General features: G+C 49.0%; 1 protein-coding gene across 1 annotated transcript; it reads right to left on the bottom strand.

Annotated features, from left to right (window-relative positions):
* Positions 1–8,087: 8,087 nt before the first annotated feature.
* Positions 8,088–24,851, bottom strand: LOC135820099 (uncharacterized). Its single transcript, XM_065333408.1, has 2 exons — positions 23,613–24,851; positions 8,088–8,156 (listed from the first exon to the last, which is right to left on the bottom strand). The coding sequence occupies exons 1-2, from the start codon at positions 24,849–24,851 to the stop codon at positions 8,088–8,090; spliced, it is 1,308 nt and encodes a 435-aa protein (XP_065189480.1).
* Positions 24,852–25,465: the final 614 nt, after the last annotated feature.

Here is a 25,465-nt window from a genome sequence, read left to right as displayed (position 1 = left end):
AGAAAGAGAGTGTGTGTGTGAGAGAGAGAGAATGTGTGTGTGTGTGTGTGTGTGTGTGAGATTTAGAGAATGTGTGTGTGTGTGTGGATGTGTGTGTGTGTGTGTGTGTGTGTGTGGATGTGTGTGTGTGTGTGTCTCAAACTCTCTCTTCTACTCTCCCCCTGTCTCGGGGGTGGCGTGGCCAAGCATTTGGCAGCTGTACACCAGGCCAGGTGTGTGTGTGTGTGTGTGTGTGTGTGTGTGTGTGTGTGTGTGTGTGTGTGTGTGTGTGTGTGTGTGTGTATGTATGTGTGTGTGTGTCTCAAACTCTCTCTTCTACTCTCCCCCTGTCTCGGGGGCGGCGTGGCTAAGCATTTGGCAGCTGTACACCAGGCCAGGTGTGTGTGTGTGTGTGTGTATGTGTGTGTGTGTGTCTCAAACTCTCTCTTCTACTCTCCCCCTGTCTCGGGGGTGGCGTGGCTAAGCATTTGGCAGCTGTACACCAGGCCAGGTGTGTGTGTGTGTGTGTGTGTGTGTGTGTGTGTGTGTGTGTGTGTGTGTGTGTGTGTGTGTGTGTGTGTGTGTGTGATGTAGAGAATGAATGACATATGTGCGTGTGTGTGTGTGTGAGAGAGAGAGATTTAGAGAATGAGTGTGTGTGTGTGTGTGTGTGTGTGTGTGTGTGTGTGTGTGTGCGCGCGCGCGCGTGTGAGTGTATGTGAGAAAAGGGAGAGAGTGTGGGTGTATGTGTGTGTAATGGTGTGGGCATGTGTGGTCCCCAGCTCCATTCTATGTCATTCACGCTGGAACTGCTGCTGCATAGCCCCAAGTCTGAAGACTTGGCAACTTCACGCCTGCACCTGACTCTTGCACTATAATACCCGTCGCCTATGATACCCCTCAGAATTTCCCACCTTGCTCCCCCTTATGTTCAGGCTGTCCGTTTAGGAGCCATCAGTTGCCTGACGATCGTAGTAATACGTGAAACTCAGAGTTGTGACAAAGCCTCCAATCTCTCTTGTAATACAGAAATACCTATATTCTGCCTGTGACTACTCACAGAGAAAGAGTGGTCACAACTGTACATTCCGCATGTAACTGTTCGCATGGAATTATAGTGGTCACAACTGTATTCTGTGACCGGTCATAGGGAATTATAGTTTCCACAACAAATCCTGCAGTACGAAGCACCCTGCGAGCAGTCACGAACTGTGTACTTTACACATGTACATGTATGGTGATTTGTGACTGGTCATGGGGCATTGTGACTGGTAAACCAATTTGTGACTGGTCATGGGGGGTTTGTGACTGTTTGACTGGTCACGGGGACCGTGATTGGTCACGGGGCCTTGACTGGTCACTGAGTCCTACATATATACACACAACAACAAGGTTGTCAGTTTCATAATACTAAAAGCTTTTCACCCATTTTCATCAGTAGTTACATGGGAATGAGCAAGAACGAAAACGAAGCCAGAATTTATACTGGGGGCAGAGAATCTGCAAGAATATTCTTACGCGCCTCAAGTTCACACTACACTACCATAAGAATGTATGGAGCAGTGGAAAAATGCGGGAAACAACACATGAAGGGAATGCAGTACCAGAACAAACACGTGATAAAGTTGTCAGTCCGGTTGCAGCTTGAACAGCCGCAGCACCTTGATGTGCTTCTTTTGTCGACACAGCTCTGGCCTCAAACTGCGAATGTACAGCGCCCCCAGTGTGAATCGGTAGCGCCATCACAAAGCATTTGCAGGCGCCACCTGAATGCATCCAGCAGGAACGCAACAGCAGCTTCAGTGTCATCACACCAGACCGGAACAGCGCGCACCGATTCACACTGGAGGCGCTGTACATTCGCAGTTTGAGGCCAGAGCTGTGTCGACAAAAGAAGCACATCAAGGTGCTGCGGCTGTTCAAGCTGCAACCGGACTGACAACTTTATCACGTGTTTGTTCTGGTACTGCATTCCCTTCATGTGTTGTTTCCCGCATTTTTCCACTGCTCCATACATTCTTATGGTAGTGTAGTGTGAACCTGAGGCGCGTAAGAATATTCTTGCTGATTCTCTACCCCCAGTACAAATTCTGGCTTCGTTTTCGTTCTTGCTCATTCCCATGTAACCACTGGTGAAAATGGGTGAAAAGCTTTTAGTATTATGAAACTGACAAACTTGTTGTTGTGTGTTTGTTGTGTGTATATATATATGTTGGGTTAGCTTTTGGGCTAACCCTAGTTAGCGATAAGACCGATGCGCTGCTCTCTATCTCATGCTAGCTGCGATCGAGCTGGCTTTACACGTGCACTCAACTGCTGCGCATGCGCGCCCAAATCGCCTTGGGTAGCTCTTGCTGCGCTGACTTTGGCTTGCGCTTTCCTTTGCAGTGTCACTGAGCAGCAACCGGAATTTGTTTGTTGAGAATAGAATTAATTATTCAGACTCCTTGTAGATTCCTCGCAGCCGTTTACTGCACGACAAACATGTTGTCTACCTCTGAAGCACGCCGTATGAACGTGTCGGACTTGCGGGCCGAGCTGGAAGGCCGTGGGCTGAATTCGAGCGGAACAAAGCCCCAGCTTCTTGCCCGTTTGCTGCTCAGTATCCAGGACACGTCGAGCTCGGCGGCACGGGAACCTCGATCTCCGTCGGCCACGCCATCCTCGCGGCAGGAGCACGAGCAGGAGCAAGAGCAGGATCTGGAGAGTGCTGCAGCAGGTTCTCCGACTTCCCAGATCCCGGACCGGAGCAGTAATGACGATTTGCGCCAGTTTGTGCGGCAGGAAGTACATTCCGCCCTCACCGTTGCCTTGTCGGAGGCGATCGCTCCAATGCTGGCCACCATCACTGCCCCTGGATCCGCTGGAACTCAACCTTCGGCGGAGTCTTCCAACGCTGGTAATCTCTCCGTTCCCCAGACTATACGAGAGAAAATATTGAAGGGTGACTTTGTAGATTTCACCCAGCTGCTGCCCGATACTATCGCCACCTCGTATTCTGCCCCACGCCAGCTTCGGCTGCAGTTCAGCAGTGGCGGCCAGTCTCTGGAGGTGGTGGAAGGTGGAGCGGCGCAGCCCGTTCGTCGACGCGTCCACGACTTGCCGACATGGCTGGAGGCATGGACTCTCTTCATGAACGTCGTGTGTTCTGCCAACCCGTCCCGCCTGCAGGAGATGCTCTCCTACCAAGCCACCATAGTTGCAGCCAACAGGCAATACTATCCGGAGGCTTGGCTGTCGTACGACACCCAGTTTCGCTCTGCCATTTCTGCTCAGCCAGGCAAGCGCTTTGACGTCATCGACATAAATCTGTGGCAAATGTCCGCGACTAGCCGATCAAGGCCCACATGTGAGTCCTGCCGCCTCATCCATCCCGGAGGCGGCCAGTGTCCCTTTCGTCCGCAACGTAACAACCAGCAAGCCTTCAATGGAGTCCGTACGGTGTCTAATGGCCAACCGATCTGCCGGAACTTCAACGCTGGGCGGTGCAGTCTCAGCACGTGCAAGTACGCCCATGTCTGCAACCGCTGCGGGTCCAAGGACCACAACGGATCTAAGTGCGGTAGGCGCCAGTAACTCTGCTGCTTTGGCTGCAGCTCCCGCGATTGTACATATTTCTCCCTGCACTTCACGTTCTACTGATTTCACAAGCGCATGTCCTGCTGTCCACACACCCCTCTCTGTTTCTCGCTTCGAATCACTGCTCCGTAACCACCCTGACAGTTCATTGGCTTCGTATGTTATTAACGGCCTCCGCTGCGGCTTTGACATTGGCTTTACCGGCAACCGCATAACTAACCAGCACTCGTCCAACCTCTCATCAGCATTCCAGCACTCTGCATTTGTGTCTGCACAGCTCACCGCTTCCTGCCACGCCGGCTACACGGCTGGCCCATTTGACTCGCCCCCATTCCCATTTATGTACTGCTCTGGCATTGGCGCTGTTCCGAAAAAGAATGGCAAGCTACGCTTGATACACCACCTGTCCAGCCCTGCCGGCTCCAGCGTTAACGACGGGATCCCTGCCGAGCCTTTCTCTTTGCAGTACATCAGCATTGATGAAGCCATTAACATCATTATGTCCTCCCCGTCTCCTGTCTATCTCTCTAAACTCGATGTGAAGAGTGCTTTTCGTCAAATACCTGTCCGCCCACAGGATTGGCATCTCCTCGGCATCCTGTGGCAGGGGAAGTACTACTACGACCGTGTCTTGCCATTTGGGCTCCGCTCTAGCCCGGCGGTATTTGATGCAGTGGCAGCCACCATCGAATGGATAATGCACCACGAATTCTCCATCCCTAATTTGCTGCATTTCCTGGACGACTACTTGTGCGTGAGCGTGGGCCAGGCAGTGGCGAATCGGCAGCTGGCCATTCTTCTCCGTGCATTCTCATACCTCGGAGTCCCGCTCGCGCCTGCAAAGGTGGAAGGCCCGTCTCGTACCCTGACATTCCTGGGCATTATCCTGGATTGTGAGAAGATGGAAGCCCGGCTCCCTGACGACAAATTGGCCGACATCAAGCGCCTGTTGACTGCAGCGAGCATCAACCCCACCATGTCTCAGCGCGAACTCGAATCTCTTCTGGGGAAACTCTCCTTCGCTGCAAGAGTCATCGTACCCGGCCGGACATTTATGCGGCGCCTGTGGTCTATTTGCAGTCGCTACCAGCAGCCTCACTACCGCATCAGTCTGACTACCGAGTGCCAGGAAGATATCCAATGGTGGCTACGGCTCCTGGAACAATGGAACGGAAAATCATTCTTCCTGTTCCCAGATTGGACACCATCTCCAGACTTGGAGCTGTTCACTGATGCCAGTGGCACCCTGGGCTGGGGCGCATTCAACAGCGGCCGCTGGCTTCAAGGGACCTGGTCGCCTGAGCAACTCACTCACAGCATTGAGTGGAAGGAGCTCTACGCGTTGGTCACAGCGTGCTGCACGTGGGCCAAGGAATGGCGCCAGCTTCGTATCACAATGCACTGCGACAACAAGGCTGTGGTAGATTGCATCCGCTCCGGCACATCCAAGTCACCGCCAGTGATGACCCTGATCAGGGAGCTGTTCTTTGTGTGCGCCCGCTTCAATTTCACCGTCACTGCTGCTCACATTGCTGGCCAGTCAAACTGCGTTGCCGATTCGCTGTCTCGTTTCCGCATGGAGGAATTCCGACGTCTCGCCCCAGCTGCTCAAGCACAATCAGACCGAGCAGTGCTGCCATTCCAGTCGATGTAATATAGCCTTGACATACAGGTACCGATTGTCATTGCTAAATTGCCGTATTGAGAACCTGCGTTGGATTTCATCCATCTGCATGCCTACCTTTATCCATCTCGTGCCTTAATCACTTGTTCTTAGCTCTCGTGCATTGGTGGTGAACGCTTGCTGGGGTGCCGTGTGCTGGTTTTCTGGGAACAGCTTCCTTCAACTGGTTGCTTTGCTGCTACTATCTCTGCTTAAAATTGCATACTATTGGTCGGCTGTTTGCGACGCCAATCAGTAGTCATTGCACCCGGTCGCGGGTACTATTGCCGCTCAAGCATGAGCGATTGCTTTGGCCGTTTGCAACGCCAACTGCTTCACCCTGGTTGGCTGTTTGCAACGTCGATCAGGGAACTTTGCACCCGGTCGCGGGTACTGCTGCAGCTCAGTCGTGAGCGATCACTTTGGCTGTTTGCAACGCCAATCGCTTCACCAGTTGATCGAAACCAGCACACTGGTGTACCCCAATCATCCTTGTGCGGTGTTGTGAGAATACGTGGGTATGCATGCAGCCTTGCTCTGTGACTTTCCATTGCATGTAGTCACTTGGCTCTCCCATTTCCTATACACTGCTCTGATGCATTCGGGTGCAAGCGCTAAATGTTGGGTTAGCTTTTGGGCTAACCCTAGTTAGCGATAAGACCGATGCGCTGCTCTCTATCTCATGCTAGCTGCGATCGAGCTGGCTTTACACGTGCACTCAACTGCTGCGCATGCGCGCCCAAATCGCCTTGGGTAGCTCTTGCTGCGCTGACTTTGGCTTGCGCTTTCCTTTGCAGTGTCACTGAGCAGCAACCGGAATTTGTTTGCCACCCACCCTCCCATTCCCACATTATATAGGTGGGAACAGCTTCCTTCAAGTGGTTGCTTTGCTGCTACTATCTCTGCTTAAAATTGCATACTATTGGTCGGCTGTTTGCGACGCCAATCAGTAGTCATTGCACCCGGTCGCGGGTACTATTGCCGCTCAAGCATGAGCGATTGCTTTGGCCGTTTGCAACGCCAACTGCTTCACCCTGGTTGGCTGTTTGCAACGTCGATCAGGGAACTTTGCACCCGGTCGCGGGTACTGCTGCAGCTCAGTCGTGAGCGATCACTTTGGCTGTTTGCAACGCCAATCGCTTCACCAGTTGATCGAAACCAGCACACTGGTGTACCCCAATCATCCTTGTGCGGTGTTGTGAGAATACGTGGGTATGCATGCAGCCTTGCTCTGTGACTTTCCATTGCATGTAGTCACTTGGCTCTCCCATTTCCTATACACTGCTCTGATGCATTCGGGTGCAAGCGCTAAATACATATATAAATAGAGAGGTACGCGAAAAAAATTTATATACACACAACAACAAGGTTGTCAGTTTCATAATACTAAAAGCTTTTCACCCATTTTCATCAGTAGTTACATGGGAATGAGCAAGAACGAAAACGAAGCCAAAATTTATACTGGGGGTAGAGAATCAGCAAGAATATTCTTACGCGCCTCAAGTTCACACTACACTACCATAAGAATGTATGGAGCAGTGGAAAAATGCGGGAAACAACACATGAAGGGAATGCAGTACCAGAACAAACACGTGATAAAGGTGTCAGTCCGGTTATATATGTATACAGCCCACGTGCACTGCTGCTAGCTTAGCAGACCCTACATGTAACCGTTTATCATTGTGCGTTCTTCTCTCTCTTAGTCCCTTTTTTCTCCTTTCTCTGTCTGATCAGAGACATTGGTCATTCTTTAAAAAAGCAAACAAGCACACACACGTCTATCCACCAAAACAAGCACACCCCACAGGCGCACCACACCCCACAGGCGCACCACACCCCACAGGCGCACCACACCCCACAGGCGCACCACACCCCACAGGCGCACCACACCCCACAGGCGCACCACACCCCACAGGCGCACCTACCCGCAGAATTGGCTGGTGATGATTCACATATAAAGTGTTCAGGCCCTAGCATTGGTTGGTTATAACTGTTCCAAGCACCTGTACTGTCTATGTAGTGGTATGTGTTTCCATGACGACGTGGACATATGGGGATTGGAGGTCTGAAGAAAGCAGGTCTTCCGTCAGGCCAAATATACTTCCCATGACTTCTCCATAAACCCATCCAATATGAACCCCATAGGTTACGATCCTCATCGCGAATTGCCCGCTTGGCAACCCATGCTTGCTCTTGTGAGTCTGAAATGGTGAGCAAAGCTGAATTCATCTGTCTGCATTCCCTGTAGGCGGATAGCCAACCATATTGTGTTTTATCCTCCTCAAATTTATCTGTGTAGAATCTGTAGCAGCTCGCTCGCCATGATATCCAGCCAGGCTCGCAAATTATTTGCGTATCTATCAGAACGGGTCAGACGCAGACACAGACAGAGACACAGACACACACATACATACACACACCTGTCCTGTTACGCTTGCCGTCTCCAAACCGCCATCACGCTCGACCAGGGATCTCACGTTCCAACACCCGAATCGTACATGGCAGCGTCTCCTCCTCTCTCTTCTCTCAGCAACAAAATTCATAGTTTGCGCGGTGGAAATCCACTCGGGGGCTTGTCAAACCGCCGCGAGTGGCGACGACGGGCACGACCAAAGGTGACGGCAACAAACACCGTCCCGTCCTCCAGTCGTGGTGATCCCGACGTCTAATGCGCTCTGTTGGCTCAGAGGCGACCCTTACGGGGCCGCCTCTGGCCTGGAAGGGAACTACGACGACTTTTGAGGGGAAAGACTGTCAGAGCTCAAAAACTGTAAACTGCTCTCTAGAAGGGAACACACACATAACACATTAACTACAACACACAGCAGCTTGTGGTTAGGAGGGTGCTGGCCAGCGAAGTGAGAGGCTACAGAGACAGCAGGATCTTGACGGAGCCAAGACGATAGTCACGTCCGAGGGACGAAGACGGAGAGCCCTGATTAGCCAGAAATGAGCATGGCCAACACCCCTTTATTTACTTTATCAAAGTAAATGAGAGAAGAGAAATGGGAGGTGGGTGGGTGAAACACAATGATCTGACAAGAGTCATCCACACACAGAACGGATCGAAATATATAACAAAGCTAACTTTGGCATGACAAGTTGAGTGCCTACGACGCATGCCGCCTACTATGAGCGTCACGCATGAATGAACGTCACGTTGAGTGTCACGTTGAATGACACATAGAATGCCACGACGCATAGAGTACCGTGTGAGCATGCACCAAGGCGTTTGACCGACATGGATACCGTGATGTACAGCGCACGTGACTGTAGCCAGCAGCAAAGCATGAGCATGCAGTAAAAGTGCCAGCAATCATAGCAGCATAGTTTGAGTGGTAGCACGAAGCAGCCGCTTGCACCCATTAATCTGCATTATTACTATAATGTAGAAAGGAAAAGGACATATGGAAACGAGTTAAGAGTAACTCTCCACCACTGTAACTAGATACTATATACAGTCAGAAAGTGCAACAACTAGACACAAAACTGACAGAGTACTGAGACATTCGACGTCCTGACAACTAGCTTCAACACATCTCCGTAGCGCTAACCGACAGCCTTCCAACTTGGAAGGTTCAAGGTCATGGAAAGACTAAAGAGGGGAAGGCAAGCGCAACGAAAACGAGCACAAGCTACAGTCCCAACGGAACAAAGAATGTCGATTGTCACTGAACGATGACGAGACCAGTAGGCGATTTGACAAAGCTTTGCTGCTTCGAATTGTAGTTAGACCGCTTTGTCAAATCGCCTACTGGTCTCGTCATCGTCCAGTGACAATCGACATTCTTTGTTCCGTTGGGACTGTAGCTTGTGCTCGTTTTCGTTGCGCTTGCCTTCCCCTCTTTGGTCTTTCCATAACCTTGAACCTTCCAAGTTGGAAGGCTGTCGGTTAGCGCTACGGAGATGTGTTGAAGCTAGGTGTCAGGACGTCGAATGTCTCAGTACTCTGTCAGTTTTGTGCCTAGTTGTTGCACTTTCTGACTGTATATAGTATCTAGTTACAGTGGTGGAGAGTTACTCTTAACTCGTTTCCATATGTCCTTTTCCTTTCTACTTTTATTATTGGCTCAATACCCGAGTTTCATATTACTATAATGTTGCACACTCAAACACAAACACACACACACACACACACACACCAATATGCACAGAGAGAAGACACACAGATAAAAGCACAAACAAGCGCAAAAACACAGAAAAAGAAACCCAAACCCAAATGTAGCAGGCCTGCTACCATAACTTGTGCATGTGTTTTGTATTTTGATATCCACAAACCTACATTGTATCTATTTGAGCTCTTTGGGAATAGCATACTATCCCTTTTTGTACACGGGGCCCTTTTCCTGCATGCTGTTAGTGTACCACGGTCTGTGTATACACACGCGTACGATTGCATACTAATGCTGCACTGTACTCTAGCTGTAGATCCACTCTGAGCTGCGCACGCACCGGGATCTAGGTCGGAGTTGTACCTTGTTATTTGGAGTTCTTTGGAGAAGTAGAGCGACTCGGGAGCTCCAGATGCTTGGCTGTTCACTCTTTCCTCTGGAGTTGTGTTTCCTTTGTAAGTTATATGTAACTTGAACCCAGCTGGCTGTTACACTAACCACACGCACGCACGCACACATGCACACTTTATACTGGCTTTGTGCAGCTCCTAATGAAGTGTGCCCTGATGGTGTGTGTGTGTGTTTGTGTGTGTGTGTGTGTGTGTGTGTGTGTGTGTGTTTGTGCGTGCATGTGTGCGTGTGCGTGTGTGTAGCATTATAGTAATAATGCAGATTGATGGGAGCACGTGGATTCTTCGCGCTACCACTCAAACTATGCTGCTATGTTTGCTAGCACTGTTACTGCATGCTCATGCTTTGCTCCTGGCTACGGTCATGTGCACTGTACATCACGGTAACCATGTCGGACAAACGTCTTGGGGGGCATGTTCACATGGTACTCTATACGACGTGGCATTCTACGTGTCATTAAACGTGGCACTCAACGTGGCATTCAGGCGTGCGCGATGCTCAACTTAGGCGGCATGCGTCGCCGGCACTCGATGTGGCATGCTCAAGTTTGCTTAGTTATATATTTTGATCCGTTCTGTGTGTGGATCACTCTTGTTAGATCGCTGTGTTTCACCCACCCATCTCCCATTTCTCTTCTCTCATTTACTTTGATAAAGTAAATAAAGGGGTGTTGGCCACGCTCTTTTCCGGATATTCAGGGCTCTCGGTCTTCGTTCCTCGGACGTGACTATCCTCCTGGCTCCACTAAGATCCTGCTCTCTCCGTACCCTCTCACTTCGCTGGCCAGCACCCTCCGTACCGCAAGCTGCTGTATGTGTGTGTGTGTGTGTGCGTGTGCATGTGTGTGTGCATGTCATTGTGTGTTTGTACGTGTGTGTGTATGTGTGTTTGTGTGTGCCTCTGTATGTGTGTGTGTGTGTGTGTGTTCGTGTGTGTGTGCATGCGTTCGTTCATGGGTGCTTGCATGCATGCGCGCAAGTGTGCATGTGTGCATGCATATGTGTGTGTGTGTGTACATGTGCATGTGCGTGCACGCGTGAACGTGCGTGCGTGTGTGTTGTGCATGTGTGTGTGCACGTGCGCGTGCATACGTGCATGCGTGAGTGCGTGCGTGTGTGTGTGTGTCCCATATGGTGCGGTGGTATGTGCAGCGATTTCCAATCGATAGGTTGCGGATTCGATTCGCGACGATTATGGTCACACAAGTCTTTCTTCTCTTTCTCAGACTCTTCCTGACTTGTCTTTCATTCTCCTGGGTGGTTACCAACAGCTGATGCATGCCGGAGTATGTGGTGTGATGTGTGTGCGGGGAAAAAATGAAAAGACCAAAAATACTGATTCACTTGCCAGAGAAAGTCACTTCAAACAGCTGTATGGTGTAGATCAGGCTGAATAGTGATGGTCAATTCTTCAGCCTTGCAAGCTGCTGAATGGTGCAATCCCAGCACAAGTTGCTATGGCTTTTGCCATAGCATTGCTATCATCGCCTCTGGCGATGGGCGTCAAAAGGTCAAAGGTCAAGGTGTGTGTGTGTGTATGCGTGTTTTGTGCTGGCGACCGTCCTGTACGGAGCAGAGACGGGGACGCCGAAGGCACCGGACCTGCGCTCTCTCGACACCTTTCATCACCAGTGTGTTCGCATCATCGTTGGCGTATCCAGGCGGAACCAGTGGGACAACCGCATTACCTCCGTTACCATGGCCCAAACCCTCAGCACTGACTGTGATGTCGCGGACATCATCCGGGAATATCGACTGCGTTGGCTTGGCCATGTTGGCCGGATGAACGACGACCGTATGCCGAAGCGAGTTTTGTTTGGGGAGCTCCCTGCAACACGCCCTCGCCATGGTCCACGCAAGCGGTGGCGTGACCTCATCGTGGATGACCTCCTCTCCATCAGCCCCCCTGTGCCTTCTGACTGCTGGCTTGATGCTGCCCAGGATCGCTCTGCCTGGAGGCAGATTGCTCATCGTCGTCCTCCCGCCCGTGCTCCTCCTGATCCTGACTCTGGCTTCCGCTGCGCATGTGGAAAGGTCTGCCGTCGTCCCAGAGATCTCAAGCGCCACACTCCGTACTGCAAAGCTAGCAGATAGTCCCTTTGCTATCATTGCCATCGGCTATGGGCACGTTCAAGGTGTATGTGTGTGTGTGTGTATGTGTGTGTGTGTGTGTGTGTGTGTATGTGTGTGTGTGAGTGGATAGTTACGATGCCGACACTCTCCTCGTCGCCCCCACCTCAGAGTCCTTCGCGAGGCCTTGCAAGCCCGCGAGTGGAGCAAACTACCGCACGAAGACGACAACTTGGAACGACTCTGAGCATTGGCTCATGGAATGTTTGCTCTGTTGTGGAGAGTGATGGACCAGTTCGAGCGGCCGCCGTGAGAGGAATCGTTTCCGACGATAAGAAAATCTTTCAATAGTTGGACATCTTGACAATGTGTGTGTTCTCTGCTCTGGTGGAGGACGGTTGTACTTTTCCGGGCTCTTGTTTCTGGCCTCCGTCCGTGCTTGTTCTCGCCGTTGTGGACGGCCTGGGGTGTCCCCAGCCGTCCAGGCCAACAGTGCCTGAGGTGGGGTATTCACCGACAGGAGACTTGGTCGGATAGTTACGATGCCGACACTCTCCTCGTCGCCCCCACCTCGGAGGCCTTCGCGAGGCTTTGCAAGCCCGCGAGTGGAGCAAACTACCGCACGAAGACGACAACTTGGAACGACTCTGAGCGTTGGCTCATGGAATGTTCGCTCTGTTGTGGAGAGTGATGGACCAGTTCTAGCGGCAGCCGTGAGAGGAATCGTTTTCGATGATAAGCCAGATCCATAGCTGCTGGAGATGGCTCTCTCGAACATGGTCCCGCTCGTCGTTCTATATTGTCGGCCCCCTAAGGGGACACGTGACCGTAATGGCAGTGTTTACCAGGACCAGGTGTGAGTGTGTGTGTGTGTGTCTGTGTGAGGGAAAGAGAGAGAGAGAGAGAGAGAGAGAGAGAGAGACAGTGTGTGTGTGTGGGGGGGGGGGGGGTGCGTGAGAGCATGTGGAAGAGTGAGAGAATCTACTTCCTCCGTATACAAAAACTTCGTGACTTTCTTTCAACGGTGTTTTTGAGTAAGAACCTGCTCAACAAACCGCTCCAAAGGCTGTCATCGACAACCCACAGTCATGTTGAGGTGAGTTTGGTTGATCCCGAACAGATTCTACACGGAAGCCATGCGTGTGAGGACGTTGCCGACAGGAACTCACGAGTCACATGAAAAAAACTAACACTTACTTGCTCGAAACTGATACAGTGACGAAGTGGAGCTCGCGGCTGGAACACGGAGTCACGCAGCACTCGCTGCCATTAAACTGGCCAGGCTCGTACTTGCGGTGCGCGGCCCCATATGCAACGTGAGAACATAAATCAGTTCCGCTCGCACGGCAAGTTGAAACATTTCAGTCATCGTGCAACCAGCGCTGACTCCGGATTGGAATGTCGACGACATGACTTTCTTCGCCTCTCTCCAGTCAGACGTCTCCGTTGTCGTCTAGGGGAATCGCAGGGACCTCCTCGAAGCCGTTGTAGAATGCTGGGAGGATTATCCTGCCGAGAAAATGCGAAGCGTGTGGATGTGCTTCAGCGACTCGTTTCACGGCATAATGGAGGTCGCGGGCTGGAACGACTGAATATGGTCGACACCGATTCGTACACATCTCTGGAGATGAAGAGGACATAGCCAAAGTCCCGCGCCGGATCATCACTGCAGCTGAAAAGAATCTGAACGAAATGCGAGCGGAAGCAGCGACTGTTGGCGATGCGGCGTCAGCGTCATCAGGTGACAATGACAGGAGCGACGAAGACTCTGAATAAACTCAATCTCATTTGTCTGAGTTGCTTTTTTCTTTGTATATAGCTTGTAAACAGGTTAGACAATGCCACGAGTGTTATTCCAAGTCAAATGGAACAATTCCAGAGTTGTGCGCAGCCTTTAAAAAAAAGTCACGAAGTTTTTGTATACGGAGGAAGTATGTGTAATGGTGTGTGCATGTGTGGGTTTCGCACTAAAGCCCCAATACTCTATTTTATTCACACCGGAACTTCTGCTGCTACATAGCCTCAAGTCTGAAGACTTCAGGCCCCTATTTACCTTATTCGTACTCGTCAGTATTTCTGACCTTGCTCCCCCTGATGTTCAGGCTGCCCACTTTGGAGCCATCAGTTGCCTGATGATAGTAACGATGTGAAACTCGGAGTTGCAACACAACTTCCCCTCTCTGTTGTATATGAAAACCAAAAACTTGAACGCAATTCAATATCTTGACAGCAAAGACACAATATTCACCTTTCCCAATGAAGGAGATTGAGAAACAGAGAGCTTGACAGCAAAGACACAATATTCACCTTTCCCAGTGAGTACCAGATTCAAGTCCTGCTTGGAAGCGGAAGGATTTTTTTCCAGCCGTGCTGCGACAGTTAATTGGGAACTCCTGGCCTGGCACGAGGAAAACATGGATGCAGTGAATGGGATTTTCGATCTTTGACCACTTGCTGGTGAGCTGATCTACTCACCTCCCACCGCTTTAGGGGCTGCATCTGCGCCTTGATCCTTGAAGGGTGGTGGCGTTCTTCTTTGGGAAGATGCCAGGCTTTAAATAATGTAACAAAACGGCCTAATCAGCCTGCCGAGAGTCGTGGAGAGAATGCATTGGACGAATAATATAGTTTACTGTTGATCATGCTGATGAACCATGCTTTCCTGGAAAATATCATTAAGGAGGGGCTATGACGCCAATTGAAGATGGCAACAAAGAACTATGACGCCAAAGTTGACCCAGTGCATGAGTCACTCTTGTCGCAAGGTGCTCAACACGGCGCCGCCAGAGCATTTTGTTGCCAATGAGGACACATAGATAGCTTGCCTGTGGAACCTGCTAATGGCCGACTCACACTGAAATCTCCAGACTTGTGAATTACCTACAGATACCATGTATGGCCTCCCCACAAGATAGTAAATGAGTGAGAATACGGTTCGCAAACTAAGTCTGTGTACCTTATATGTGTGAGTTGACTAGGATTACAGTGCACACGCGGATGGACTTAAATTGATGCATTAACTATGTGCAATACTACTACTGGTTATGAGCGGCACCATGTAAAATGTACGGAACGGACGCAGCAAGTCCGCGATAGGGCTGAAAAAGACTGGTTGAGAAATCTAAGAAATTTGGTACCCACCCCACCCTCGGGGAAGGGCTGGAAGCGATGACGGTGGTCTCTGGTGGGATTATATGGAACTTTGCCGGGTGGCATTCTTGCACAAATCCATGGGGTCGGGGTCCACCAGCCAACCGCCAACTGGCCAGTGGCGTGGGGTCAGACAAACAGGACTCATCTGCTGTAGGAGGGTCGGATGCAGAAATCGTAGCAGGACGAGAGGCGGGAAATCCAAGCTCATTGGATCAGCAGCCTCCCTCGGGTACGACAGCCAACCGCCAGCTTGCCAGTGCTAGTGGTGTGGGGTCAGACAAACCGTACTCGGACTCATCTGCTGCAGGAGGATCGGATGCCGAAAGGGATGCATCCAGGGAACCCGAATCTGCCTCAGTGGGAGGCACTGAAGGTGAGCCCGACTTCACTCTAGCTCTGTCCCCCGACAGCAGCTGGGCTGAGGAGTCAGATGGAGGAACCCCCACCCCCTCCCCACCGCAGCCTGACCCCAGCACGTCTCTGGCCCACTCTGACCCTGCTAGTGACGAAGACAGAGCAATGGCCCTACTGGCTGACTGGGCTAAGAGCAACAGCAAAGCAGGCACCACTCGCATCATACCTTCGCGCGTACCCTCCTGGTGCAATTGGACACCTACAGAGTATCCGAGATATTCAGGCAGAAGTTCATAGTTCTGGTCTGGAGATCTCGGAATGAGCACGCAAGTTCTGAACTGCAAGCCCTCCTAGTTCCTTCGTGAGCTGGCCCAACTAGGTTGCACTCCACCATGGGTCTGCGCCAACCGCCAGTTTCCACCAGGTTCGGCAAGGGTTGCCTCGCGTTCCGGGGCGCCTAGCTGTGGAACACATTACCCAGCGATGTACGTGCCATCTCCACGCTCCGCCAGTTCCGCGCCAGCATGGTCCCGCACACACTTACTGGCCTTAGTACCTAGAGTACCAAACGTCCTGTTTGAGGATCAGCTGTCTTAGTTTTTCTCCACCTCTATCCTAATTACATCAGTCCCCAATTTCATTTATTACTGCTTTCTATCTGCATTCGCCACCTTTTCATTGGGCAGATCTGCCCGTTTGGCTTGCGAATTAAAATAAACACAACAACAACAACAACAACAACAACAACAACAACAACAACAACAAAGAAGAAGAAGAAGAAGAAGAAGAAGAAGAAGAAGAAGAAGAAGAAGAAGAAGAAGAAGAAGAAGAAGAAGAAGAAGAAGAAGAAGAAGAAGAAGAAGAAGAAGAAGAAGAAGAAGAAGAAGAAGAAGAAGAAGAAGAAGAAAAGACGAAGAAGAAGAAGAGAAGAAAGAAGAAGAAGAAGAAGAAGAAGAAGAAGAAGAAGAAGAAGAAGAAGAAGAAGAAGAAGAAGAAGAAGAAGAAGAGAAGAAGAAGAAGAAGAAGAAGAAGAAGAAGAAGAAGAAGAAGAAGAAGAAGAAGAAGAAGAAGAAGAAGAAGAAGAAGAAGAAGAAGAAGAAGAAGAAGAAGAAGAAGAAGAAGAAGAAGAAGAAGAAGAAGAAGAAGAAGAAGGGAAATGCTCACCATCAAATGGTGGATAAAAACCGTTTCGACTGCTTTTTAGACAGTAACGGGTAAAGAAAAAAGGAAAAAGAAACTCATATAATGCAATTCGAAGAGATAGGCCCCCAGTACAGTTGGGGTGTGGTTGTGTCCGTATGGTATGGTGTGTCATGTACAGGTAGTTGCGTTGTGATGTATGGTAATTTGTAGGGCGAATGTCGAGTAGGCTATGAAAATAACGATTCGACAAGAACAAGTGACTACGAGAGGTTGGCAAGGTTGGCGATCGTCCACCCCCGGCCCTTTAGAGGCCGGAATGGCGAGTTCAAATCTTGATTTTAAGGACGTCCAACTATCCTCGCTGGGTGGCCGATCGCCCACCAAGTGCTCAAGAAGAAGAAGAAGAAGAAGAAGAAGAAGAAGAAGAAGAAGAAGAAAAGAAGAAGAAGAAGAAGAAGAAGAAGAAGAAGAAGAAGAAGAAGAAGAAGAAGAAGAAGAAGAAGAAGAAGAAGAAGAAGAAGAAGAAGAAGAAGAAGAAGAAGAAGAAGAAGAAGAAGAAGAAGAAGAAGAAGAAGAAGAAGAAGAAGAAGAAGAAGAAGAAGAAGAAGAAGAAGAAGAAGAAGAAGAAGAAGAAGAAGAAGAAGAAGAAGAAGAAGAAGAAGAAGAAGAAGAAGAAGAAGAAGAAGAAGAAGAAGAAGAAGAAGAAGAAGAAGAAGAAGAAGAAGAAGAAGAAGAAGAAGAAGAAGAAGAAGAAGAAGAAGAAGAAGAAGAAGAAGAAGAAGAAGAAGAAGAAGAAGAAAGAGAAGAAGAAGAAGAAGAAGAAGAAGAAGAAGAAGAAGAAGAAGAAGAAGAAGAAGAAGAAGAAGAAGAAGAAGAAGAAGAAGAAGAAGAAGAAGAAGAAGAAGAAGAAGAAGAAGAAGAAGGGAAATGCTCACCATCAAATGGTGGATAAAAACCGTTTCGACTGCTTTTTAGACAGTAACGGGTAAAGAAAAAAGGAAAAAGAAACTCATATAATGCAATTCGAAGAGATAGGCCCCCAGTACAGTTGGGGTGTGGTTGTGTCCGTATGGTATGGTGTGTCATGTACAGGTAGTTGCGTTGTGATGTATGGTAATTTGTAGGGCGAATGTCGAGTAGGCTATGAAAATAACGATTCGACAAGAACAAGTGACTACGAGAGGTTGGCAAGGTTGGCGATCGTCCACCCCCGGCCCTTTAGAGGCCGGAATGGCGAGTTCAAATCTTGATTTTAAGGACGTCCAACTATCCTCGCTGGGTGGCCGATCGCCCACCAAGTGCTCAAGAAGAAGAAGAAGAAGAAGAAGAAGAAGAAGAAGAAGAAGAAGAAGAAGAAGAAGAAGAAGAAGAAGAAGAAGAAGAAGAAGAAGAAGAAGAAGAAGAAGAAGAAGAAGAAGAAGAAGAAGAAGAAGAAGAAGAAGAAGAAGAAGAAGAAGAAGAAGAAGAAGAAGAAGAAGAAGAAGAAGAAGAAGAAGAAGAAGAAGAAGAAGAAGAAGAAGAAGAAGAAGAAGAAGAAGAAGAAGAAGAAGAAGAAGAAGAAGAAGAAGAAGAAGAAGAAGAAGAAGAAGAAGAAGAAGAAGAAGAAGAAGAAGAAGAAGAAGAAGAAGAAGAAGAAGAAGAAGAAGAAGAAGAAGAAGAAGAAGAAGAAGAAGAAGGGAAAACTCACCATCAAATGGTGGATAAAAACCGTTTCGACTGCTTTTTAGACAGTAACGGGTAAAGAAAAAAGGAAAAAGAAACTCATATAATGCAATTCGAAGAGATAGGTCCCCAGTACAGTTGGGGTGTGGTTGTATGGTATGGTGTGTCATGTACAGGTAGTTGCGTTGTGATGTATGGTAATTTGTAGGGCGAATGTCGAGTAGGCTATGAAAATAACGATTCGACAAGAACAAGTGACTACGAGAGGTTGGCAAGGTTGGCGATCGTCCACCCCCGGCCCTTTAGAGGCCGGAATTGCGAGTTCAAATCTTGATTTTAAGGACGTCCAACTATCCTCGCTGGGTGGCCGATCGCCCACCAAGTGCTCTACAACAGGTTCACCAAACAGTTTTAATACAACAGCCAGTCGCGCCATGTTCGCTCCCTTCGCCTTAGCCATAGGACATAGCTTGAGTTCAGCGCTGCTTGGCGACAATTCTTCCGCAAGAGCCTGCGCTGTTCCTTAGTGCAGCGCAAGGATCTCGCGAAGGAATCCAAGCTGAATCCAAGAAGAAGAAGAAGAAGAAGAAGAAGAAGAAGAAGAAGAAGAAGAAGAAGAAGAAGAAGAAGAAGAAGAAGAAGAAGAAGAAGAAGAAGAAGAAGAAGAAGAAGAAGAAGAAGAAGAAGAAGAAGAAGAAGAAGAAGGGAAATGCTCACCATCAAATGGTGGATAAAAACCGTTTCGACTGCTTTTTAGACAGTAACGGGTAAAGAAAAAAGGAAAAAGAAACTCATATAATGCAATTCGAAGAGATAGGCCCCCAGTACAGTTGGGGTGTGGTTGTGTCCGTATGGTATGGTGTGTCATGTACAGGTAGTTGCGTTGTGATGTATGGTAATTTGTAGGGCGAATGTCGAGTAGGCTATGAAAATAACGATTCGACAAGAACAAGTGACTACGAGAGGTTGGCAAGGTTGGCGATCGTCCACCCCCGGCCCTTTAGAGGCCGGAATGGCGAGTTCAAATCTTGATTTTAAGGACGTCCAACTATCCTCGCTGGGTGGCCGATCGCCCACCAAGTGCTCTACAACAGGTTCACCAAACAGTTTTAATACAACGGCCAGTCGCGCCATGTTCGCTCCCTTCGCCTTAGCCATAGGACATAGCTTGAGTTCAGCGCTGCTTGGCGACAATTCCTCCGCAAGAGCCTGCGCTGTTCCTTAGTGCAGCGCAAGGATCTCGCGAAGGAATCCAAGCTGGTGGATATGGCGCCTCTCGCTCCCACCTCTGCTGTGTGACTTTCCGTCTCCCAGCCATTCCTTACACACGCGTTATGAAGGTGACGATAGCGTTCGATTTTGATTTCGCGCGATTGTGCAAAGCGATCTTCACTACATACCGTGAGTTCCAGCCACAGAACTCTTCTCAATTCTTTGGAGAAGAGCACTATGTCTGGACGACAGGTTGTAGGTGCTATGAAGTGGGGGAAAACAAGTTTCTCATCCTTCATGTCCACCAGGACCTTCCAGTCTGCTGAGCTAGTTACGAATTGGTCATTTAGCCGTTTGCGTTGGGAGGGGGGCTGTTTGGGGAGATTCTCTCCTGCCTTGCAGAAAGTTATGTAATCAATTCTCTTCTGATTACTCTGCGTTTCTGCTGATGCCGTGGCCTTTTGATAAGTTTGTATGGTTTCGTTTACTAGTTTTACTATGCATTTCAGTACGTTGTCGTGGCGCCAGGTATATCTGCCCTGGTGGAGGGCTGTTGGACATGCTGATAATATGTGACGGAGCGTAGCTTGCCTGTTGCATAGAGGGCATTGTTGTTCGACCACAGAGTTACCCCACCTCCTCAGATTGTCAACTGTTGGTAGTGTGTTTAATACACAGTTTAGTTGAAAGGAAAAAGTTCTCCCGTAGCCTTCGTACAACAGTTTTTTCCAAGTGAGGTCTTCAAACATCGTGTCTCTCCACTTTAACCAGCTGCCTTGCATTTGCAGGCTTTTGAGGTGGGATAGCTGGTCTTGGCAGTCACCTTCATGAATGGTATTGAGTATTTGTTTTCTAGGTTTGATTTTCTCTTGTTTGTCATGCCTAAAGCCGAGTCCTGCCCTGCCTTGCTGGAGGTTAGTTGGACTAGCTTCAGAGATCGCTGCCTCGGCACATTCCATTTCTTTTATTGCGGAGTATTGTCTTGTGAGCAGATACTGTTGTTTGCTGTGATGTTGGTACAGGTTTGCCATGTTCTTGTCGCTGCTGTTCTTGATGATATTCCATCTAATGACCTGTCGTTGCTTCCATAGCGTAGGGATGTACGTTAAACGTAGGCCGAAGCGCTCCCGAGCGCCGATGAAGAGTATTGCTGGTGCTGCGGGTCTGGGCAAGCCTGCCCATTTCTTTAAGAATGGAAGGCAGATTCTGTGTAGGAGTTTGGCGAAACTGTGGCTGAGATCAAGTATCTCGAGCTGCCATGCTATTTTGGGGATGATTTGATGCTGGTAGAGCCACAACTTCTGGTGTCCGTATAGTCTGGTCTCGGCAACTGTCTTTAGTAGGCATCTTGTGGAGTTTATGAGGTCTTCGCAAGAAGAAGAAGAAGAAGAAGAAGAAGAAGAAGAAGAAGAAGAAGAAGAAGAAGAAGAAGAAGAAGAAGAAGAAGAAGAAGAAGAAGAAGAAGAAGAAGAAGAAGAAGAAGAAGAAGAAGAAGAAGAAGAAGAAGAAGAAGAAGAAGAAGAAGAAGAAGAAGAAGAAGAAGAAGAAGAAGAAGAAGAAGAAGAAGAAGAAGAAGAAGAAGAAGAAGAAGAAGAAGAAGAAGAAGAAGAAGAAGAAGAAGAAGAAGAAGAAGAAGAAGAAGAAGAAGAAGAAGAAGAAGAAGAAGAAGAAGAAGAAGAAGAAGAAGAAGAAGAAGAAGAAGAAGAAGAAGAAGAAGAAGAAGAAGAAGAAGAAGAAGAAGAAGAAGAAGAAGAAGAAGAAGAAGAAGAAGAAGAAGAAGAAGAAGAAGAAGAAGAAGAAGAAGAAGAAGAAGAAGAAGAAGAAGGGAAATGCTCACCATCAAATGGTGGATAAAAACCGTTTCGACTGCTTTTTAGACAGTAACGGGTAAAGAAAAAAGGAAAAATAAACTCATATAATGCAATTCGAAGAGATAGGTCCCCAGTACAGTTGGGGTGTGGTTGTATGGTATGGTGTGTCATGTACAGGTAGTTGCGTTGTGATGTATGGTAATTTGTAGGGCGAATGTCGAGTAGGCTATGAAAATAACGATTCGACAAGAACAAGTGACTACGAGAGGTTGGCAAGGTTGGCGATCGTCCACCCCCGGCCCTTTAGAGGCCGGAATGGCGAGTTCAAATCTTGATTTTAAGGACGTCCAACTATCCTCGCTGGGTGGCCGATCGCCCACCAAGTGCTCTACAACAGGTTCACCAAACAGTTTTAATACAACGGCCAGTCGCGCCATGTTCGCTCCCTTCGCCTTAGCCATAGGACATAGCTTGAGTTCAGCGCTGCTTGGCGACAATTCCTCCGCAAGAGCCTGCGCTGTTCCTTAGTGCAGCGCAAGGATCTCGCGAAGGAATCCAAGCTGGTGGATATGGCGCCTCTCGCTCCCACCTCTGCTGTGTGACTTTCCGTATCCCAGCCATTCCTTACACACGCGCTATGAAGGTGACGATAGCGTTCGATTTTGATTTCGCGCGATTGTGCAAAGCGATCTTCACTACATACCGTGAGTTCCAGCCACAGAACTCTTCTCAATTCTTTGGAGAAGAGCACTATGTCTGGACGACAGGTTGTAGGTGCTATGAAGTGGGGGAAAACAAGTTTCTCATCCTTCATGTCCACCAGGACCTGCCAGTCTGCTGAGCTAGTTACGAATTGGTCATTTAGCCGTTTGTGTTGGGAGGGGGGCTGTTTGGGGAGATTCTCTCCTGCCTTGCAGAAAGTCATGTAATCAATTCTCTTCTGTTTACTCTGCGTTTCTGCTGATGCCGTGGCCTTTTGATAAGTTTGGATGGTTTCGTTTACTAGTTTTACTATGCATTTCAGTACGTTGTCGTGGCGCCAGGTATATCTGCCCTGGTGGAGGGCTGTTGGACATGCTGATAATATGTGACGGAGCGTAGCTTGCCTGTTGCATAGAGGGCATTGTTGTTCGACCACAGAGTTACCCCACCTCCTCAGATTGTCAACTGTTGGTAGTGTGTTTAATACACAGTTTAGTTGAAAGGAGAAAGTTCTCCCGTAGCCTTCGTACAACAGTTTTTTCCAAGTGAGGTCTTCAAACATCGTGTCTCTCCACTTTAACCAGCTGCCTTGCATTTGCAGGCTTTTGAGGTGGGATAGCTGGTCTTGGCAGTCACCTTCATGAATGGTATTGAGTATTTGTTTTCTAGGTTTGACTTTCTCTTGTTTGTCATGCCTAAAGCCGAGTCCTGCCCTGCCTTGCTGGAGGTTAGTTGGACTAGCTTCAGAGATCGCTGCCTCGGCACATTCCATTTCTTTTATTGCGGAGTATTGTCTTGTGAGCAGATACTGTTGTTTGCTGTGATGTTGGTACAGGTTTGCCATGTTCTTGTCGCTGCTGTTCTTGATGATATTCCATCTAATGACCTGTCGTTGCTTCCATAGCGTAGGGATGTACGTTAAACGTAGGCCGAAGCGCTCCCGAGCGCCGATGAAGAGTATTGCTGGTGCTGCGGGTCTGGGCAAGCCTGCCCATTTCTTTAAGAATGGAAGGCAATTTCTGTGTAGGAGTTTGGCGAAACTGTGGCTGAGATCAAGTATCTCGAGCTGCCATGCTATTTTGGGGATGATTTGATGCTGGTAGAGCCACAACTTCTGGTGTCCATACAGTCTGGTCTCGGCAACTGTCTTTAGTAGGCATCTTGTGGAGTTTATGAGGTCTTCGCGTTGCGTTATCTCACCTACTGTATCTGTTAGCATCCTGCCTAGAAACTTGAATTGTTGGCCGTTTAGAGCTGGTATTGGAGTTTCCGATATTCTGAGTGCGGGGTCAAAGCAGGTGTATTTGTTGTTGGTCAATTTGGCTGCGTACGACCTGCATTTGTGAGGGGCCGCCTGCATTTTTGACCAGGCAAGGAAACTATCAACCAGATCTAACTTCTTCTGCGCACCATGAATTCGATTGCTGAAGACTGCTAAATCGTCGGCGAATCCAGTGTTCGAAGCAGTGACAGTTGTGTCACGGAAACTGTACGAAAGGGCTTGGATCGGTTTGGTCTGAAGAGAATCAAGTAGAATTTGGAAACAGATGTTGAAGAGAATAGGGGAAAGTGGGCAACCTTGAAATACGCCGATGCTGTACCGGAAGGTCTGAGTGAGTGGTCTTTTAATGAATGCTGTCAGACGCTCATAGTAAGAGTAAACAAGGTTCCTGATTTTCAGCGGGATGTGGTAGCGTTGCAGTGCCCTCTGGATCAGATTGTGTTTTACTGAGCCAAAGGCGTTCTTTAAATCGATCCATACCATGGCAATCGAACGCTTGTGGCGTTTGGCGTCTTTCATGGCCTCGTGACAAAGAGTGGCGTGTTCAATACAACCGGACATACCCGGCAAGAAACCTTTCTGGGTCATGCCGTCAAAATACCCATTCGTCAGCATGTGGCGAGTCAGAATTTTTGACAACATGGCGAAGAAAATCTTGCCGTCACAGTTGGATAGGGCAATTGGGCGAAATTTCGCCGGGTCAGAGTCATTGTCACTTTTTGCGAGAAGCGTTACTGAGGCGCACTGCCAAGACAGCGGAATGGATCCTGTCTTCCAGACTTTCTCGAAGATATTGAAAAGAATGCCGTGCAGACATTTGCACTTTTTCCACACTATGTATGGAATACCGTTTGGACCGGCTGCAGATTTGTTTCTACATTTTTTCAGAGTGTTCTGGAAGGCTTTCCAACTGGGGTTGTTATCAGATAGTGGTGTGGACGGTTTACTCGTAGCTGGACAGAAATCTGGATCCGAGAAAATTTGCTCACGAGAGGGATCTTCATAAAGTTTGGAGAAATACTCAAAGCAGGCCTGTTCCGAGAAAGTTGGTGTTACACGTGATCTGCTTTGGGACATGCGTTTTGCAAACCCGTAAGGGTCCTTAAGAAAGGCCGTCCGCTGTTTCTGCGCTTCACGGTCTTGCTCTTGTATTTGGATGATCTTTCTCAGTTTCTTGATGTCTTTTTGCACACGGTTGTAGTCTGATCTGATGGTCTCAACCTCATGGACGGCAAGCCTATCTCTCCTTCGATATTGCTTACGCAGTGCACGGCGTTTGATGTAGAGCTCAGTTAGGCATTTGGACTGACATGGCTTCTTCGACCTTCGCTCTGGGGTGGGTTCAGAGATGGTGTGGTCGAGGAAGAAGAATCTGAGGAACGAGGTAATCTGATCAAGTGAATCGTCTGGATCGTTTTTTCGTATTTTTGACAATGGAAACAGGCGTGTGATATGTTGTTCTAGTTGTGTGTTTGTTTTTTCCCAGGCCGGGCTTGACTTGGGAAGATTGAGCTTGCTACTGTCCTGCTCTGGGCTTTTGTGGTCTAGCACATTCTGGGAGCCATGCTCCAACTTCTCTTCTTCGTCGCCATCAGCACTGTGCTGGGATTGCGGGCTGATTGCAGTGGCAACGACCGTCTTACTACTCCTGGTTGGAGTGAGCGGTTCATCGACGACCTTGGCCTGAAAAGCCCGGCAAGATTTCAGATGTCGAGCCATGTTTGAACTAGATATAGGTTTTGCACAATGTAGACATGGCTTTGTGTTGGTTGTACTCGAAGTACGCGTACATGCTTTTGCTTTCGTGTGCTTGTGCTGTGCTGCAGGCGCAGCCCCTTTCCATGCAGCTAAACATTTCTTCGTCTGATAGTGACGGCTAAAATTGAATCGGTGGCGAATGGTGCTTCCGCACCTATTGCACACCCCTGCAGCTGGCTGCGAGCTAGGGGAAGTGTGAGCGGGTATCGGCCGTGACGCGTCATTACCAGACTCACACTCCTCCCGGGTTGTTGAAACAGTTACAGGTTCTGGGCTTGGTGTGCAGCCCAGTGAGGGGTCATCCTCCGGCCGCTTTCGCCCCCTCCGGCCAGCATCTCTGCTGAAAGTACTTGTGATGAGAAAATACAGTCTAGAGGGGTATCAGCCCGCTAGACCGGATGTGTAGCAAAACTGCTACGAGGAGATGCCGAGAGGCATCGATAGTAACACTGGCAGATGAGCGCCAGTGTAGGCGACTGATGTGCGTCGACTTCGACCGACAGTTGGGCGTCCGTCGAATATGTATCTAGCTGGCAGATGTGCGCCAGCTTTTCTGGCTGACAGATGTGCGTCGG

The sequence above is a fragment of the Sycon ciliatum genome, chromosome 6, assembly GCF_964019385.1.
Source record: "Sycon ciliatum chromosome 6, ocSycCili1.1, whole genome shotgun sequence".
Lineage (NCBI taxonomy): Eukaryota > Metazoa > Porifera > Calcarea > Leucosolenida > Sycettidae > Sycon > Sycon ciliatum.
Note: the sequence above shows the minus strand (reverse complement) of the source record. Positions and strands in the feature narration are given on the sequence as shown.

Coding starts and splice junctions, on each gene's coding strand:
- LOC135820099 (XM_065333408.1), bottom strand. CDS start 24,851: ATGGCTCGACATCTGAAATCTTGCCGGGCTTTTCAGGCCAAGGTCGTC. Junction 8,157..23,612: donor ACAAGCGTTCGATTGCCATG/GTATGGATCGAT, acceptor CTGGCTAATCAG/GGCTCTCCGTCTTCGTCCCT.